Source organism: Gouania willdenowi, chromosome 16 (genome assembly GCF_900634775.1).
Source record: "Gouania willdenowi chromosome 16, fGouWil2.1, whole genome shotgun sequence".
Classification (NCBI taxonomy): Eukaryota; Metazoa; Chordata; class Actinopteri; order Blenniiformes; family Gobiesocidae; genus Gouania; species Gouania willdenowi.
Genome location: NC_041059.1, coordinates 20,812,202 through 20,832,651, shown reverse-complemented (window position 1 = coordinate 20,832,651; position 20,450 = coordinate 20,812,202). Strand labels below are relative to the sequence as shown.

The 20,450-nt window shown below is 37.4% G+C and overlaps 1 protein-coding gene across 5 annotated transcripts in view; it reads left to right on the top strand.

Moving 5' to 3' along the window:
• The window catches only part of cobl (cordon-bleu WH2 repeat protein), a 58,870-nt gene that overhangs the window by 15,144 nt on the left and 23,276 nt on the right, over positions 1 to 20,450 (top strand). For 3 of the 5 annotated variants that reach the window (XM_028470263.1, XM_028470259.1, XM_028470260.1), the window contains 7 exons: positions 189 to 383; positions 5,669 to 5,879; positions 8,098 to 8,326; positions 11,388 to 11,432; positions 12,009 to 12,097; positions 12,326 to 12,397; positions 18,180 to 18,365. In XM_028470263.1, coding sequence (XP_028326064.1) covers positions 189 to 383; positions 5,669 to 5,879; positions 8,098 to 8,326; positions 11,388 to 11,432; positions 12,009 to 12,097; positions 12,326 to 12,397; positions 18,180 to 18,365 — 1,027 coding nt within the window. The remainder of the gene's footprint in view (positions 1 to 188; positions 384 to 5,668; positions 5,880 to 8,097; positions 8,327 to 11,387; positions 11,433 to 12,008; positions 12,098 to 12,325; positions 12,398 to 18,179; positions 18,366 to 20,450) is intronic. The other 2 variants (XM_028470261.1, XM_028470262.1) reach the window with 2 other exon arrangements.

Here is a 20,450-nt window from a genome sequence, read left to right as displayed (position 1 = left end):
ATTAGCTAAGCATTAACCTAGCAATAGCAGGTACTATCTGAACATGAATGGTCAAAATCAGTTAAAGAACGGCTGGGGATGAAGAGCTTAAAAGTTGAAATGTCTAATGAAAGTGGATGATGTGATGATGCCTCCTGCATCCTCACTAATAATGGTTTCTGTTTGTGTTCAAATGTCATATTTCCCAGGAGGAGGATGAAGGCGCACGCCCCACATCCGCCAAAGGCCCCTGAACCTGCTCCACGCCACATCTTCAGGAACGTCCCACCTGATGGGGAACAGACATCAGGCATGGATGCCAAAGAGAACATTCTGAAGCCCATGGTGGAGTTTTTGTTAACTTTACCACATGGATATCAAATTTCTGTGATTAAAGATGGAAGGTAAGACCTCAAACAAAGGCCAGGATACCATTCAATGTTTTTTTTTTTTTTGTTTTTTTTGACAAGATATTGCATTTGATGTGGCGGTCGTTGAACACAATTGTGAACTTATTTGTTGCTCCCCAGTCGGTTTTGGTTGCTGTGCCAGTGGAGCCTCATCAAGTGGTTCCAAACCAAGACTGAGTGTAAGCTTTGTCCTGTCCCTAATGAGCTTTTCCCCTGTTTGGAAGAAAATAGGAAGTCTGTTTGATGCGGACTAAAATAATGCACTTTTAAGAGCTGTGGATAATTTTTAGACCAGCAGATGTCTCTCTACTTAGAATGATACAAAAGATGTATTCTTCTGAGGAAGATCTCCTAAAACCACAATTTATGTTTCTAAAATTTAATCTTTCTTTGTAAAGTCAGATGTGATGTTTCATTTAGCACCACTTTGGTAACATGGAACTAGAATGTTCCATGGACCCATGGAAATGATGCGTACATAGAAATTAAGGTAAGCCATTAAGACACAAAGAGCAAAACTTTGACATTCATCACAAGATTTTCAGTTTTTTGTTGTCAAGCAAAGAGTAGGGTTTTTATAGGATCATGCAGCAGACACATAATGGCAGACACAACTGAATTTTCAAACTAAATTGTGGCGTAAAGCAACTAATTGGCCTATTGCAACCATTCGCCAGTCTTGTCTTTATATGTTAATTTATTACCATTGTTGGTGTTTTGCATTGTATTCTTGTATATCTTAAGTTACCAATTATTAGTTAGTCAATTTTTTCTATTGTGTGTAGTATTTGTTTGTGTATTTCTAGAACTCCAAACAGACGGAAGCAATATGATGAAAATTGTATAATTATGAAATAAGGGTGGGATTAAAAAAGGCATTTATTCTTCTTCCCACTCTTTTTCAAACCAACATATTATTGCAAGTAAAAGTGTACATGGATCGTATATATTATTTTGAAGATCTTTGATTGTTTTCTCTGTTGGAGTTTCCTTGTACACTAAGGGGCGGATTTACTAATATCTGAAATAAAGGGTGGTAAACCAGTTGCTTCTCTAAATCCTTTAATGATGCAGTTTCCTCACCTGCTGCGAGGAATTCGCTAAGATTGCAGCAATGATTAGTGCACGTGCAGAAGTGGTGGAGACCGCCCTATTTAAATGAGCATTTTTCACGTGTTATGTTGAACATGGAGCTTGAAGGAGAGCTGAGTGTGCAGAAGCGAAAAAATAATTAGAAGTATCAGAATTGGAGGTGTTAGTAGAGGAAGCTAATAAAAAAAATGGATGAATTACAGCAAAGTCATGGATAGATAGATAGATAGATAGATGGATGGATGGATAGATTCTTTATTCATCCCACAGTGAGGAAATGTGCGGGGATGTGAGTGACAGAGCGGGTGCATGTGCGCAGCTGATGCTCGTGCGTGTGTGTGTGAGAGTGAGCCGTGGAGAAGAGATGTGTGTGCATGCCTATGGGTAGAGTCCAACATGGCGACCGGGACGGGTAGCGAGCTTATGTTTATAGTGCAGCCAAATAATAAAGTGCAACTCTCCAACAACAAAATGGCCAGGTTCTTCATACGCGGTACCATATTTAATACTCGTGAGGTGGACGGAAGTGATTCCTGGAGGAGAAGCAGCCTCCGACCACAGGCACACCTGTGCAATAATCAGTCTGTCTAATCAGCATCTTATATGCCACACCTGTGAGGTGGAAAGGAGAAGTGCTGTGACCCGCATCCACGGTGGGGAGCCGAAACCCTAACCCTGAAAATGCATCCCTCTGTCGTCTTTCCTCTCCCCTGCCCTGTCTCCTCACAAATATTACTGCTGCCATCACTGTGCAAAAAGCTGTGACAGCTAGTTACCACCTGGTTGTGGGCCGTGCTAAATTTAGACGGAAAAACAGAGCAATGAAATCCAGCTTTGATGAATTGCATTGCTTCCCCTGCATTAATTTATTTGCTATTCCCCCCTTTGAAACAAATCTGTTGTCATCAAGCTCTGCAGAAGCATGATAATGAGCCAATCAGTTGGTTCAGGTGTGTTGGACATCTAAAAGTCTCAGGAATCCAGCCCTCGAGGACTGGAATCCAGCACCCCTGCTCTAAATGGATTTAGGGCGCATTGCGACGCGCAGTAGCCGCACACTCCTGATTCCCTGGGGTTTGTACGGCTTATTAGCGTGTGAACTGACGTTTGCACATGTTTTAATACCCCTAAATTTTTAGTGAATTTGCCCCAAAGAGTTTTTTTGTTTCTTTTTCTTTATTGTCCCTGCTCAAAATAAACAAATAAATGTAATAATTAATTAAATGATTTATGTCCAAAGTAATAAAGAAAAGAGTCGTAGGGTTGATTATCTGCATCTTCTCTAGAGAGTGGTTTGTAGCTAAATTTGCTACACTGTGTCCAATATTTACTCGTGTTTTGCTTATGTTTGAAGTATTATTCGAAAAATTGCCAAAGAGAAGCTGGGCAAGGGCCCCGATCGAAAAAAAAAAACGGCATATTAAAGGAGAGAGAAAGAAAGTGCGGGTGAGCTTTTAATCAAAATTAAACACTTCCTACTTCCAAAGGTTATTTTTTTAAGGAAACTGTTATTGAAATAATTTTTCATTGCCTTCACTGTTGAAACTTAAAAGGGAAGATCCTGTTTTGAAATGTTAACATGAAAACAATGATCTGTGCAATCGATACACAAATCTAATCAGTAACTTAAACCACGCCTGCCTAAGGCACACCTGTGCAATAATCAGTCTGTCTAATCAGCAGCTTATATGTCACACTTGTGAGGTGGAAAGCAGAAGCGCTCACTAACACAGATTTAAACCACATTTTGTGAACATTATTTTAGAGAAATAGGCCTTTTGTTACATCGAAAAAGTTATAATCAAATAGTTTCTGCCAAATTATTCCTCTCAATGTCCACTGGCAATACATCACCTTTCCTGTAGAAAGTAATTTGAAGGAGTTGTTTTTTTTATTAATACAATGAATTGCTAATTTGAGCTAAAGTGAAGCCCATCCCTGTCTGGACAAACCTGGAAGTGGATTGGTTGCATAATGTAAACCAGTGGTTCTCAAACTGGTACCAAGTACCCCCTTTTGTCTAGCTACAACATTTTGCTCAGAATACTATAAAAAAACAACTATAGAGGATAATAATGGAATGAATGAGGGTTAACACACTTTTTAAAGAATCTAACTGTGTAAATAGGTGGAAAGAAACAGTTTTTAGTGCCTCTGTCATCTCCTGCCTATTGTGGGACCGTGACTGACCTTTGTATTTTCAGTTCATGTTCTAATCAAGATCATTTTCATCATCATTCATTATTATGATTATCAGTTTAAACCAAAAATGCACATTTTAAAATTCTCCATATTTTTCATTCTTTTATTTGTTAATTTTCCACCCTCCCTCTCTTAAGTAGCCCCTGTAGTGGCATCGTATACCCCTAGGAGTACACGTACCACCATTTGAGTATGTACCCATAATCCCCCAATGCTGTGCACTTTTCTTAGCTCTTTCAATGTTGTTAGCTTCTCTTCATACCGACTGCATTAGAGAAAAGACCTTGAGGATATTAAAGTGATATTCATGGTCCAAGCATTATAGATTAACTATTTTTCTTCACACCAGGTTTGTGTTGGAGCCGAATGATAATCATAATAACAAATTGCTGGAGAGACTTTAGTTGTGCTGATTGCACAATATTAGTTGCAGTCTGTGCTTATGAGTCAGTGATTGTAAATGGCGTCCTTTGTGGCGATATCTCTCTGTTCTGTCATCTGATCCGGCTGTTCCCAGAAAACATTGGAGACTTCTCTTGGTGTCTTTATTCAGGGATTGACAGCTCGCACTATAGGCCTGCTCGTCAGCTCCCCCCTCCCCAAAGTGACACACAAAGCTACAGACATAAGTAAATTACAGAGTCATTTTACTATATAGTTTATAACAGGTTTCCCATTAAATCAACTCTACATTAAGAGTTCCTTTATCTTATATGAAGTGTCAGGGAACCTGCATGTGGAAAACTATTATGGTGTATTTAAAACTTTAGATGACCCCCATTACATTCAGTTTGTTTGTGGCTAAATTGTAGATATTTTACTATGATGTTAATAGCCCAATTGTTAGTATTGTGTACTTTGTAGGGCTGGGCGATATATTGAGATTTAAGATAAATCAAGTTATTTATATGTTATATCGATGTATATATTTTTATAGCTTGTTTTATTTTGAAATAGGCAGTGTCTATCTGTACGGTTGCCGTATCAATATACTGACATTCTGTCCGTACGCAGCGTCCCTATTATGGCCAGTTTAGGTCATGGTAGGTCAGTTATTGGCCAGTTTAGGTCGCGTGACTAAGACTAAACCTTGCCCTAACCCTAAAAATTTTTGCGATATTGGGTTATAACCTAACCCTAAGACGTTACGTACTTGTACTACGGTAACCGAACCAATAGCACTGGGGGTTGTTCGTACGGCAACCGTACGAACAGACACTTTTTAAAAAATACTTGTTTTAGGAGTCACTGCTTTTACTGCTTCTGAGAACGACATGAAAAGCACAGTTTTGAAATAGATTTTTGAGTGCTTCTTAACCAAATCCAAAAGTGGCACATATTGTGCAATTGTTTAACAAATGTGCCTGTGTGGCATTTTGCATCAGCAAATTTAACCCTGAATTTTCTTTCTGGTCAGACTTCATTTGAAATATAATTATCAAGATTTGTATCGTATATCGCCATTTTGATAAAAATATCGAGATATGAGTTTTTAGGTCCGTATCGCCCAGGCCTAGTGTGGTGGTTTTGTGTCTGTTTATTTATCCAGGTCTTCTTTTGTTTAGGATAAACTCAGGATTAAGTACTGTATTTTTCTGTATACTTTGTGCCTGGCTGTATGTCTTTTCCTGTCTTAGTGTGTCACATGTAAAATGTTAAAACTTTAAATGATGAGACTTGTATTTTCCCTAATGCATTCTCAGTAAGTGATCTGTTGGCTTTTGCTGGTAAAAAGTCACTGTAATGGACTCAGCCCAGAATAAATAAAGTCGCATTGTCTTGATGAGGCACTGGGATAATGACTGCACTCATGTCATCATTAGTGTGGCTCCCATTCATTCTTTAAGTCTGGGTGTATTGGGTGAGAGTGTGTAACCCTATCATTGCTCCCTTTCTTTCTGTCCCCACCGGTTTCTCTACCCCACACACACACACACACACACACACGCACTTTCCCTCTTTAACCCTCTTCCTCTCTCTTCCAGTAAAGCACTGATGGACCTACTGGTGGAGCTGTGCAGTCACCACCACCTCAATCCAGCCCTGCACACCCTTGAGCTCCTTTCACCAGAGGGTCACTCGCTGGGGTTCAAACCCAATGCACTGCTGGGAGCACTGGACGTTGCCTGCATCCTCATAAAAGAGAAAGTCTTGGAGGATAAAGTGGTGCGCAGACCTGCACCCAAAGTGCCAGAGGTTGGTTGTGTTCCAGTCACATCAACGTTATTTGTCATCTGTGTGTGTGAATGCAGTAGTGAGTGCTGTAACAGGAGCTTTGGCTTTTATAATTTGATCCTTATTGTATAATGTGTGTCCCTCCCTTCTACTTTTAATGTTGGCCACTGGTAGAATGCAAGGCCAGTGAAACATCTAAGGGCCCATACAAAGGTAGGACACTGGTTGGTATTTGAATGGTTAGCATGATGGAGTTTCCACTTTTACATATTTATGGTTCTTCTTCCTGGCCTTTTTTTAACCAGCCTGGCTGAACTGATCATTTCATTTCCCTCCCCTTTTTTCCTTAGCTGCTCCTTCTTTCTCCTCCTCCAGTTTGAATATTTAATGAGAGCCTTACCTTTAGTTACCATGCATTATTTCTTTGGCCTTCTCAGGACTCGTTGCCTGCTCTCTCTCTCACTTTGAGCCGAACTGGTGTCTGCTTTTGACCGACACTATTTCACATAAAGCTGTCGGTCCTTTTCACAGGTTAAAAGCTAAATTTGTCAATTACTATTGGCAGGACAATCAATATGAAATGAAAATTGGGATAGATTTGTTGTTTGAAATGGAAAATAAATTACATTTTTTAATTTTTAAAAATATTTTTTGGCATTTTATTACCCACAAAAAAGAGAAAAGAACTGGATGTCCCGATACAACTTTTTCATTTCCGATGTGATACCCATAGTGCAGCCGATATTGATTCGATATGATATCAGCATGAATCATACATACTTTTATTACTTTTTCTTTTTCTTTTTTTTTTTTTTTTAATAAAAAAATATAATTACTTATTTGATTTGATCAAGTGATGTTACTCAAACAGAGAACAATAGTCAGCAACAGTAGGTATGAGAAAAACGGACCCATTTATTATTAACTACATGGTTACATACATGTTAACCTTCAACATAATATGTGCAGTATTCTACAACTGAATAAAATAAATAAAAAATAATTTGCAAAAAAAAAAAAAAAAAGAAATCTCAATCCGATATCCAACATTTGATATTGGATCGGGACACCCCTAAAAAGAACAATAAATAAAAACCAAAAACAAAACTTTATTCTTCTAAAGGTGCTTGAAAAATATACATGACTGATGGATATCACTATATTAATCGAGACAAACATTCATTTAAGGCTGGGGACTTATTGAGAGAAAGGCTAATCACTAAAATGCACAATTACTCTGAATAACTTCAAGTACACTGTAAACCCGAATAGTTACCAGAACTCAAAAAAAGTGATGCAATCGATTGCCTCAATTTTTTCCAAGTTGATTAACTTAAAAGTCAAAATTTTCCAGAACTTTAAAGATTTCATGACTGGCTACTTGTACTTTTTTTTATAACAGTTAAATTAAAGAGCTATCTGAATTAAGTTTAGTTTTTAAATAATCCCTATTTTGAACAACAGAGATAACAGGACTATCATTCTTAGCATGTAATTATAGTTGTACTTAAGTTATGCATACTTGTAAACAAATATAGTTCCATTTACTCAAAATGTATTAGTTAAAGTTACTCAAAACGGAAGAAAATGTTGCACCAACTTGACATAATTAAGTAGAACTTTTTCTATAACTTTGAGTGTAAAGTGCTTACCTGTAATCTATTTAATTACTTTGAACATTTGTGTTTACTGTGTACTTAAAGGGTTAATTTCACTTGGGCATTCACAATCACATGCCTACCCACAAACACTCACACATGACCAAAAGACGTCCTCCCTGTTAGTCCAATAAATGTTCCTCTTTTTCAAGGACTGAAGTCTAACCTGAAGTTACTTATAGAAATTTGTCATAATCTCACTCTGTCTGACCTTTTTATCTTTCACATTTTCCGCATTGTTTCCCTTTTGGGTTTGGATTTAAAACAAATGGGGAAATTCAATAAATGAATAATGAAAAAAATAATATTTTCTAATGTAATATGTATATCTTATACTACTTGGTAATTCAGTGTAGTTTGTATTTGGTTCAAAAGTTTGTCAAATTAGTTAGACTATGCTTTTTTATGTCTCTCCATGACTCATTTTTGGTTGTTTTTTTCTTTCTTTGGTTGTGTGAAGACTGTTTTGGACTGCAGTTGCTTTGTATTATGGTGATCTTTTCAGATACAATGTTTCATGTGACCACAGCTGTCCTGTAATCTCATCTTATCAATGTCTGTTTTTCACCTGTACTTTACAGAAAAGTGTGCGTTTGATGGTGAACTTTAATGGCAGCCAGAAGGCTGTGGTGCGAGTCAACCCCCTGGTACCTCTCCAAGCTTTGATACCAGTTATCTGCGACAAGTGTGAGTTTGACCCTTCCCACGTCCTGCTGCTGAAAGACGTCGTCAGCCGTCACGAGCTATCGCTCGACAAATCTCTGGCCGAGCTGGGAATAAAAGAACTCTACGTACACAATCAGAAATTAGGTAATTTTGTGGTTTTTCATGGGCTTTTTTTATTTTTTTATTTTTTTTTAGAGGGATGGAAAAATAGTTTTTAGCTTCATGGTTATTATTGATGAGCTGTAAGTGAGACTTTTAATCAAAATGTCATTTAGGTGTCATAAAAATCATTATAAATAGATAAAAAAAAAAAAAAACTGTGCATACCTGAGAATATAAATCAGTATAGCATAGTAGATTTAATGTAGGGAAATAACCTATTTAAAGGGTAAGTACACCCCTTCCTTCTGCTGAGCTGGCACTAGGAGGGAAATTTAAAAAAAAGCCTTGATTATGGGCGTTACTGCTGTAGCAGTAAGACACGCCCAGCTACTTTCAGTAAACGCCCCCTCCTTTTTGTACCCACACACACAGAATCAAAACCCATCACAACTGCTAGCTAACGAGTTAAACATGAGCGAGTCCGACAGTGTGGACACTTTTGCCACAGAGAGGTAATTTGAGGTGGAGGACATCTCGCCTCTAGAGTCTCCTCCCAACAGTCACAACCACGGTGGTCCGGAGCCATGCATGTTTGAGCCTTTAGCACAGACAGGAGCCGGTGGTGAGGAGGATGAGGAGGTGGAGATGCAGGAGAGGATGGGTGACGTTTCCGAGTTGTAGATAATGGCCCCACCAGCAATATTTTATTGTTGTGGTTATTAAAATAACCCTGTCAATTCAACCTACGCGCTACAGTTTGCAAGGAGGCGGGTGTCAGGTTTTATAGGAGAGGCGGGGCCAACAGTTAAAGTGATGATGCAGGGGTTTTAAGAGCTTACTGTTTAGCCAATAGCAAAATTAATTTGTAATAACCGGTGTTCAACCCTTAGTGGCCGGTATACCGGACATTTTTACAGCTAAATACACAAAATTAAAATACTATTAATTATAATATTATTATTAATATATTACTAGAGTGGGACTAGGATCAATCAACAGCACTACTTAATACCCAAATACACATATTTTCAGCAGGAAAAAGTTGGTTTGGGATGTACTTGCTCTTTAAAGTCATTTAAACATTTGCCTCTGCAAAGTTGTAAATTCCAATAAGATGATAATATGTATATTTATATATATATTGTCTCTGCAGGACTCTGAGCAAAATATGTCCTGCATGCAAACATAGCCTAGCATGGACCACAATAACTCTTCCAGTGCACCCAGTTTACTGTATTCAGCAGTTTCACTCCCATCTAGTTGTGTATGCTTTGAATAATATGATTTCATCTATTTAGACAGCTTTTTCTCAGGAAATGTATTTTGATCTCTTGACATGTTTCAACTGTCAACTGTCAGTCTTCTTCACAGGTATCTGCTGATGGCTTTCATCGGTCCTTGACTTCAGAGTAATAATTCCTTAACAAATACATTTCCTGAAAAAAAAAAGTTGTCTGAATCGATGAAACCCAACATATTATTCAAAAAGAAGACAAAAAGTTTTTCCCCCCTGTTTTCAAACATAAAATAAACTTAAAATGACTCAATTTTAATGTCCTAGGTCACAAAATGCAGATTTTGTTTAATTAAAACTTCTTAAAACTACAGAATAGTATTGTCATAATTACAGTATGTAATATGATACTGTATGTATGAAAGTATGAATTAGAATATAGCCACTCCAGATAACAACAATCATTACCATTTCGGTATTGTCCTTGCCCATTGACACCTAAGCATAATGTTCTTTTCAGAGTGTGATTGTACAGAACAAAAAAAATTCTGTTGTGTAATCTGCCAATATTTACATTCAATTGTGAACCAATTTTACATCACCATTTAGTTATTACCCTGTGGGGTAATACAAGTGTTTATGGGGTGAATGGGGGGGTCTTGCATCTCCCCCTGCTGTCTCTGGCCAGAAAACCGAACTTGCAACTTTTCCTGCCTCCGACCCGGTGACAAGACGTTCTGCTTTACGGTAGCTCAATACAAACTAAGGCTAGTCTATGACCAGTCCCGTGGGTGCACACTGTTGTCTAGAAATTCACTTTTCTCAAACTTATATCCCTGAAATGTCTAATAATGTATGATAATAATAAAAAGATACTGATTAAAAATGTATTTTTAAAATGTTTTAGTACATTATTTTTCAAATTATTACACCACACACAAAAAACAGTATAAAACTACTGCATTCTAGTTCAAATAAAATGCACTATAAAAATATCTGAGCTGGTGCATCTTGTCACTTTGTGCACTAATTCTGGCAACAACAAACCTTATCAAAAGTTAATTATAGAAAGAAAAAAAATAGTTTCTGCAGACGCCAAAAATTTGCGATATTAAAATGAGTTCACGACCCAAATAGTTGAGAACCACAGATGTAATGTCATATACAATGTAGCCCTACAGTGAAATTTGCAAAAAAAAAAAACAGAAGACCTTTGTCTGAGGAACGGAGCAACTCCATGCAGTGACAGCTCAGCAGCAACACACAGCAATCACACACACAGTTGTCACGGCAACAGGCACGCACGCTCACACTCGCAACCCAGCGCTCCATCAGGCAGCACACACACAAATATCCATCCATCTATCTATCTATCCTTCCATCCATCAATCAATCCATCTTCAAAGCTGCTTTGTCAACACACAAACACATATCACACATTTCTACACTCCCTTCCCTATTACTCCCACATCATTTATTTTACTTGTCTCTCTTCCTCATACTGTTTTCATGTGACTTTGTGTCACTGTTGTATTAGGATTTTTCAGTAATCGGTTGCTACCGTCTTGGGACAGCAGAGGTGCGCATGTAGCTGTGGGGTGGGGCAGGAGGCGTGGGGTGCGGAGTTTTTACGACGGTGACATAACAAAAAAGGACCTTTAGGGGGAGCACTAAGCGCAAGGTACTTAGTTTTGCTTTCCTTAAAAGATGCTGAGGTAGATCACAGATTTACTGATTCAAGACCTGAAGACACATGCACATAAGGCTTTACTCCCAGGAAACAGCCAATAACTACTCCCATCCTACTTGTGATGCAGTCACCTTGTTATTCATTAATGACAATGTGCTTTTAAACCTTGTTTTTTCCAGCTTTCCAGCCTAAAATGAATTCTGCACCTGCTCTTAACTACTCAGGTAGTAGTCATAGGTGTTCTATATGTGCCAGTGTTGTGGATAGTAATCAAGTCTGTGTAATAGATTAACACAGCTCACTGACCGCTTGCTTATTAACCCTGTGGTAAATTGTTAAAGTTTCCTAGTTTTCTATTTAATACTTGTAAACTCCAACTAGTCTGCTCTTGCTGTCTTTGAATACTCACTGCTTGTAATTGGTGAATGAAGTTTAAAGAGGGTTCTCTGAAACATGACACAATAGTGCCCTCTAGAGGGGGGATAAATCAAAATGAGACTTTAATTTGTCTCACAACTAGTTTTTTTGTAAAGACAGAAATGAAATGCAACTAACCTTATATTGACTCTCTTTGTTATGAATTATATATTTCCGAGTAAAGCAAAACACAAAGAATGAACACAACTTTTTATTCTGAAATTAATAGTTTGTAAATGCATGGCTTATCTATTAGTCCATTCTGGTTATTAGATTTTGACCTTTCAATCCTACTACTCCACTTATTATGAATAGAAAATCTGGAAATTGTCACAACTAATATTGTCCTCTTTAACCATTTGTGTTTTTTCTTTCCTTTGTAGACTCCATTCGCTCTAGTACCACCAGTTTGGGAAGGCCTGAGAAAAAAGGGCTTTTTGGCATCTTCCAGTTTAGCAGAAGAAAATCTAAGGTAAGGACTAAGATTCTGCATGTTTATGCTGTCTTTCTTTTTAAATATAATGATGCAGTGGATTTGTTCCACTAAGAGATGCTAAAACCATGAAAACATGATTTAAAGCAACAGACTAACTTTAATTACTGCATGCTGCTGTTTACTCCTAAACTGAGCATTGCTCCGACCTTAATGCATGGAAAAGCGGTAGATTGCGGCATGTCAGCTCTTCTTTACATTTTGCAGACAGAGACCACCTCCCAGAACATGGACAACTGTGCTGATAAAATAACCCAAAACACAGACACACAATCCAATGTAAGTACTACTAACACTAACATAGCTCACGGCGTCCTGCATGACGATTTTAACATTTTGATAGCGCTTTGAGATGTCTTTTGTTGTAATTAGCGCTATATATAAGTTGAATTGAATTGAATAACTGTGATTTTGAAATTCTGCTGCTTATAATAATAGAATAATACGAGTACAAAATAGACTACAATAAGTCTAATAAACTGCTGGACGCACATGGTACCAACTTCTGTTTTGATCCTTTCACATTACAAGTCCCTAAATATAGGTGGTATGATAGCTCGTGATATTAAAAGATCAGTAATTAACCCTTTTAAAAAAAAAATGTAAAAAAAATTGACACAACTATCACATCAGAAGTTGTGGCCATATTCTTATTTACAGAAGCTCCAGAAGTAGGGCCGATAAGTAACAGTATCAATAATACAACTTGTTCTTGTAAAGAAGAACAAAGACGAGTTGTTAAAATAAATAAATAAATAGCAGACAAAACCTTATTTACTCTAAAAAGAAAGAAAGGGTTGAATTTGATAGTTTTGTTGTGGTTTTTGAAGGAAAACACATCAGTCTCAGTGACTCCAGATCCCACAATGCAATGCACCAAAATGTCAACTAAAGAAGCAATCCTGAAGAAGAAACAGACTTTCAAGCGGAAATTTCAACTTTTTACATCTTTTTTTTTTAAGAATATAAACTTAAATTCATCAAGGAGGCCCGTACTATGAATTAATCTGATAAAAATGTTTGTGTCCAGCAGCTTTAGAAACAGTCCAATATTGTTGAGTTGCAGTCATGCTTGCTTTTGTCCTCCAGAGGGCAGCAACAGCTTCCTGTTTGTTCATCAAAAGATCTTTGTAATTTGTGTATGAACACCACTATGATAAGATAAAAATGAGAGAAATGTGTTGTAAAATAAAAATTAAGCTGGGTGCAAAAGAAAAGAAAGTACTCAGCACTAACAGTTGTTACAATTAATCATTAGTGGTCATTTCATACATAACCGCACAGAAGGTTTTTTTTAAATCATACTTGAAGAATCATGTATTTCTTTTTTAATATTCAATATAATATCATCTGCAGATGCTCTGCTGTAAACCAGATACCAATAATGATGATGCATTAAGCATTAGGCAGACATCTACCTCTTCTGGCCATAACTCAGTCAATAAGGGCCATTGATTACATTAGCCCACTCAATGCTCGCTGGCCCTTTCAGTTTCACTTCACTGCTCATTGCTTTGCCCTCCCCACTATTGCATATCGTGACAGTTTTCATGTTTTCTTGTTTGTTTTAGCTGCCATTATTTTTGGATAAATATTAACTGTAATTATTTATGAAGTATACAAGAAAGGAATTTGATTTGAAAGAACAAAATGGTAACATTAAAAATATTTATAGTTTCCTGCTTGAGTGCATTACCCTTCCTACTGGCTTCAATGTAGTGATGCCTTTTATGTTTAATATGATTGCGTCTCTCAGCAAGTAACAGACCACGCACATGCATTTATGCACATAAACACACATGGCATAGTAAGTGTATTAGGACACTGTTATCAGCCTGAAAGTATCAGATTACTCCACTCTGGGGTTTAGCTTTAAAAGCATGGCCTCTTATCTCTAATTGTGTGCGTGCGTGCATGCGTACGCATGAAGGATTGTGATTCTTGTGGCGTGGCCTCTTCTTGTTGTCAGAGTTGGTTATGGGGAATGAACAAAAGGGCCAGATATGTTTATTTATTTATGACTAATATACATCTGTTATTTTATTCTTAAACAGGATTTTCTGTCAGTTTAATGTTTAAAGTTATGTACAATTTTATACAAAAAAAAAATCTCATTACACTTCAGAGTGAATTTCTGTTCTACATCAGTCTGCCTATATTACACTGTCTGTGTTAGCAAGAGAGGGAACATTTCTACGTGTCTGGATTTAATGTGAGCACTAGACAGAGCGATTGGATTGGAATCTGCAGGGATCAGAATCTCGGTTCTCATCTCACTGATTAATGAGTCAATGTGGTGTTTGATCATATGGCTGCTCAAAGACGTTAAATATGAACTAAACTCCAAAACCACTTTATTTCTGCCGAAAACGAATGTATTTGGTATGAAGTAGTGTTGATTGACCCCCGTCTAACCCTTGGCGTTGACAAAGTATTTAAATTTGGCATAATTTCTTGTAAAAATGTAAGAGTGACTGCCCTCTATGGGTTGAAACCCAGCTATTACAATCACATTTTGTTATTGGCTGAGAATGTTGGTTTGTGACGTTTTGGTGGCTTCTTACATCACAAACCACCACCGCTAGCGCCGCCCCTCCTATTATAAACTAGCAATTGTTGAATCTGCAGTCTGTGGTGAGTAGGTTGAATTGAGAGAATTGTGAATAGAGAGGCATAGTGAGTATTGGACCTCTGTGCCTTCTCTTGGCTCTGTATTCAAACTTTAGAAATAAAGGAGAGGGACACTCTGTTTCAGCCAATGGGAGATCTTTTTACAAAGTGTTTCCTAACCCTGAACAAAAAAAGGACGACTGTTGTGGAGAAGTGACAGAGTAGGAGGGAGAGTGATAATAGACGTAATATCAGACCTGAACGCTTTTTATCAGTAACTTTATCTCACTTTGGACAGAGCTTCATGTCTCTCTAAGATTGTAAAACATTGCGTCCTTATTCGTTGTAACTTCAGTGATGCTATCCTAGCATGTCGCAAGCTAGACTGTGTGCATCATAGCACGATCATACAGCAAATTAGGCTTCTGGTGCGTTTACATTGGCGGTTTACGGCTCGACAAGGCTCTGCACTCCTCGCTTTTGGGACCCGTGACTCTTTTTCCGGAGCATTTTCATTCCATTGAGCACCAACCTGACACGTGTCAGCTTTGAGCCTACGTCTGATTTTCAGACCAGAGCTTATTTTTGGAACCTCAACGAAGGAGGTACTAAAAAAAGCAGCATCAGGTACAACGCAAGAGGTACTTTTTCCCAGTGGGAAAGCCGATACCGCCAGTGGTAACACGCCATTATTTTCAGATGTCTGGTATGTCAACTCGTCGACTTTTATTAGATTGGAATCGATCTGTGTTTATGAATATCAGACATCACAATGGGTTCTCCATTAATCTGAGATTCATTAGTGGGAAAACAATGGTGAGGAAGTTTGCAGTGTGTTGTTTAGGCCAGAAAAAGAAGGAAGAAGGAAGTATTGGACAACCAACATGGAAACAATGGGCTCAGGTCATATCGTTGGTTAGGTTTTTATTTTTGGGACAGAAGAAAAACCTTTGTGTGTGAAGTTTGCATGTTCTCCCAACTAATGCAAAGGTTACCTGTGGTTAATCCAGTTTCTCCCACCATTGCAAGAGTAGTGTCATCAGTCATAGTGGCTTCAGTCTGATTTGTAGCACTTTTCATCTTTTAATCATCAATAAAAACACATTTGGAATAATTGTTAAAATTTACCTTGATTAAAAAAAAAATAGGGCTAAAATTGACCTTCTGTTTTCCAATGCATTTCAAGAGGGTTCTGTATACTGTGGTCAATAAAAACTGACTTAATGACTTGTAAGATTTCGTGTCATGGTTAATATTCATGTGTTGGTTGTTCTATTCATTAGACACTCTTTAGTGTTATTTTTTTAAGTTAGATTTTTTTTTTTGCTTGAGCTTCTGAAAGTCAACTTCAGAACATAAGAAGAGTTGAATAAAGATCTTGGTATACAGAGATTCAGCTGCTCCCTAAGTTACTGGCTTATAATCATAAATGCACTCTGAGCTTGTCATCCCCCGAGTGCTGGAGGACATTTTACTCTTTTTTTTTTTTTTTCATTCCCTCCCTTTGACTGATAAGACAGATTTCAAATTGTTTACTGGAGCTAAAAAGTAGAAGTGAGAAGGTGAAGAAGTCAGAAAGAGTTCATGTGAATTTTTTGCTTTGAACATTACTCTTTTGGTGAGTCGGGAGGGGAAAAAAACAGTTCTTTTTTTTTTTTTTTTTTTTTTTTTGAGGAATCCAAATGAAAATCACATCAGTCCTGTCTTTCAACATTTCTTTTTCTGTTCCATCAGACGGCGTCTGGCATCTGCCCTGCCTCCACTCTACCCTCCGTTTACACCTGTCAGTCCGTGAGGTTGTCAGTCACACGGCGCAGTCTTAAGAACTATTGAAAAACTCAATTTGTTTTTGTTGAATATTTTATATTGTTGATTTGTACTCCAGCTAGGGTTCACCTTTCATTTTTGGGTTGCATTGCAAAATTGCGAGTTGTGCAACTAGTCTTTCCAAAGTTTGCATCATGTATTCCTAATAATGTTTTGTGTGAAGTGCCAAACGGGCAACAACTGTGACGAAAGAAGGAATCATTATCTACAAATTCGGTTGTTTTTTAATATTACACAGCAGGAATGACTCAATCATGTATTTTAGTTTGTTTAATAATACTTTCATTAAAAAAAAAGCATCCCTATTAATTGATGTTCCCAAGTACCCTTACATCTAGTGCTGTCCAGTTGATTATTCTCCCTCACATTATTTCTATTACATTAATTCTTCTGGAGTGCAGCAGGTCAACCAAAAAATGTGTTTTTGCATGCTGGGAGAATCAAAATGTCAACGGTTAAAATGTATAGCAGAAAAAAAAAAAGGCTAACATGCAAACCATTTCACCATTTCTCCTGCGGCTCCCCCCCATAGTCTTTTCCCAACCCTCCCCACTGTGAGATGTTCTAACCTTGGGCCCAATTAATTCTAATGACCTAAACCTAATTCTCCTTTTTGTTCGGCTTTTTTTGTGGCATCCAGACATTGTCTGAACTCATCAATTAATCTCCATCTTCTACTTTTCTTTTCTTCGATCATGGGGGGTGTTGGCAGCTGCTCAGTGCTCCTGTTGTGCCGAGGTTCTGTACCACGCTGAGCCACGGGAAGGATCGGATTTTGAAGTGCGCTTCAAGCATTCTTTGATCAGATATTAGAAAACGATTTCTGTTTCAGCTCTTTAGTCAGGAGCAGCCACTCTTTAAAAATCTGGTTGCACTTTCAGCTTGATCAGATAAATGTTGGTGTAATTGTTATGACTCGAGGAAGGACGGGATTTTATGCCCTTGTGTTGCATACATAGTATATGTTTAGATATCTAAGGGTTTATGCTGCATTTCAGGCTATTTGACCTCTAACCTGGATACTGTTGTGTTTGCCCTTTGCTGCTTTCACTTTCTGCAATTTAGTTGCAATGTTTTTGATGCAAAGAACAATTATTTTTCTATTATTTGCACATTTTTTAAAACTAAAGCTTTCTTGTGTTTTAGAAACAAAAGCAAGCTTTGCTCAAGTTTCTAGCCTAAAAATGTTGATATTGAAGCTTTTCCAATATGTCAAACAAACATTTTTTCCAAATGTGTTTTCTATTGTTATTGATGCCAAATCATTTGCTCCAAAACCTCCTTTTACCAGAGAATCTGAATAAAATTAGTAAATTATTATTTATGACCAGTGTAATCTTGGGAAAAAGGCACTTATTTATTGCATGAAATGGTTTATAATATCCACAAACACTAATGAAATCATTACCAAAATAGTGGAAAATATTGAAACACTAAGCTAAGATAGGTTCCTTGCCGAAGCTTCCCTTACTTTTATTCTCACACAAAAAACAGAACAAAAATGAGTTTAAAGAGTTCAGGGAGGTGATCATAATCATGACTGATTAAAGATTGCCACCTCTGACATTATCCTCTGTACTGTAGCCATAATCTGGCCTCATTTCAGTCTTTTGGTGTTTTCTAGGGTCTCCCTACTATTTCGGGAGTCTCCAGTATTGAAGACAGGACTTGCGCCTTGGGCCAGTCTCATTCCGTCATGAACATCCCTAGAATGTCTCCCAAGGCTGAGGCGAAAAAAAGAAGAGCTCCACCACCACCACCCAGTGCCCCGACTTCCATCATGGGACAAGACAGCTTTGAAGCCTCAAAGGTAAGGAGATGGGAAGAATGTTTTATCAGTTTCATCTGCGTCGTAAACACAAATCCTTGATCTTGCGTTTGTATGACAGCAAACTCCACAACAAAAAAAGAAACATTTCCAACAGTTGTTACTTTGTGGTCGAAAATGGCTTTTGGCTCTGAGGTTTTTGTTTCCCAGCTTTTCTGAATGACCTACAGGGTACGTCTTAATGAAGTCATTTGTCTGGTGCAGCACCTCCTTTGAGTGTTTTAGTCTCAAAGTCAGATTGACCTGTCTTGGCGAGTTTAGAGTAAAAATCTCCCTCCAGTGTCATTATAATGTTATGCCGGCATTGTGGGAAATGTTTAACAACTAGCATCTGTCTCGCTTTCCTCTGATAATAGTTTTGTTTGTTTTAGAAAGCCCTTGTCCTGGATGACTGACATTGAGCGAGAATGTTGTTCTTAATTTGTTGTTTTCCAATATTAATAGCAGACCAAACAGAGCTGAAAATCAAAAGGTAACGATAGTATCGCAAATGTAGAGAAATAGGAATAATTTTAGAAAAGACTTGGAAATTAAAATTAAAACAAACAATAAATTGCAAATCACTGTTACAGAGAGTAAATATTTAATAAATGTATTAATTACTTGAAAATATGATTTATACTTGAAACCATGCAAGCAAAAAAACATATTGAAAAAAACAATTATTTAGCACTGATATTCTAACTGCACAATATAAAATAAAATGTTTAACTTGACGACACTCATGTTACATTAAAAATGAATGTACATGCCTTTAACTGACTGGGCTGCTGAAAGATTAAATCAAAGCTCTTTGTGTTTTTATGTGAGAATATTTGTAATTTGGAGTTCTTGATGAAGAGCAGCTTCTCTGCTTTATCACAGTGAAGTTTGTTCCTCTGAGAACATGAGCTGCAGCAGTGAACAGTCTCTCACTCTGATCTCCCTCGCCAAGCGGGCTCTCACATTCAAGTAATCAGAATCAGATTCTTTATAACATGGATCAAGTATAGTCGCTGAGGAGTGCAGAGGTGCAGATCTCTGTGAAATGTGTGCTGACACTCTAAACCCTAATTTAGGGGTCAGCGTTGATGCAGAGGGCCACGCGTAACTACGGTGTGATGCACTCTGTGCTCCATCTCTACCTCTGCATGGAAGACGCTTTAATGCTCAGATATACTGAAATACTCCACACCGCAGACTAGTTGGGACGTTTCCAGCCAAAAATGTTCAGTGAATCACTTATACTGTTTATATAATACTGTATATGTGTTTAAATATTGTAAATACAAGCCCATGTGTTTTGTTAAATGATAATTATTGTACTTATTATAGTATTTTATTATTATTCCACCCTTGGTATTCATATTTAATTAATTTTTTTCCCAATACTGTATATGAAATTCTATTTTCTTTAATAATAATAATAATAATAATAATAATAATAATAATGCATGAGTGTGACTCTTAACAGAATACAGAAAAATAAAGAAATAACAATAAATTAAAAGAAAGGCTAAGGAAAAATAAGTTTGAAAAGGTGGGTTTTAAGAAGTGTTTTAAAGTTGTGATTTTGTCTCTGTTTTACTGCTTTGGTTTTCTGTAGCAAAATGTGACCCCGTTATTAAACCATATCACTGCTTGGTTTGTTTTTCTGTTTGCAAAATGTTGTTCAAATTTAGTTGCAAAATATGTCTCTGTGGTATTAAGATGAAGAGTTATGACAAATATCAGGTCAGAGACGTCACCGAGACATTACAAGGGCATCTTCACAAGGCATAACATGGGAAGGTTTTCTGAGGACTTGATGACTGGTCTAATAATAGATTCCACCGTTCCCCCCTTATGTGGTGTCTGAACTGTTACTCTGCCCGAGCACAGCGGCTCATGTATATTTATGCATGTCTGAATGTTGCAAGGCTGAACTTGGGTGTAGGACGCAATTCACTTCTCACCTCCCCTTTTTCTTGTTTTTTTCTTTGCTTGTTGAACAGAGATTAGACACAGACGGTGAAAGTTTAGATGTGGTTTTATCATATTTCAAGGTCACGTCAAAAAGTGGTAGAACGTTCAGAACAGAGGTACACA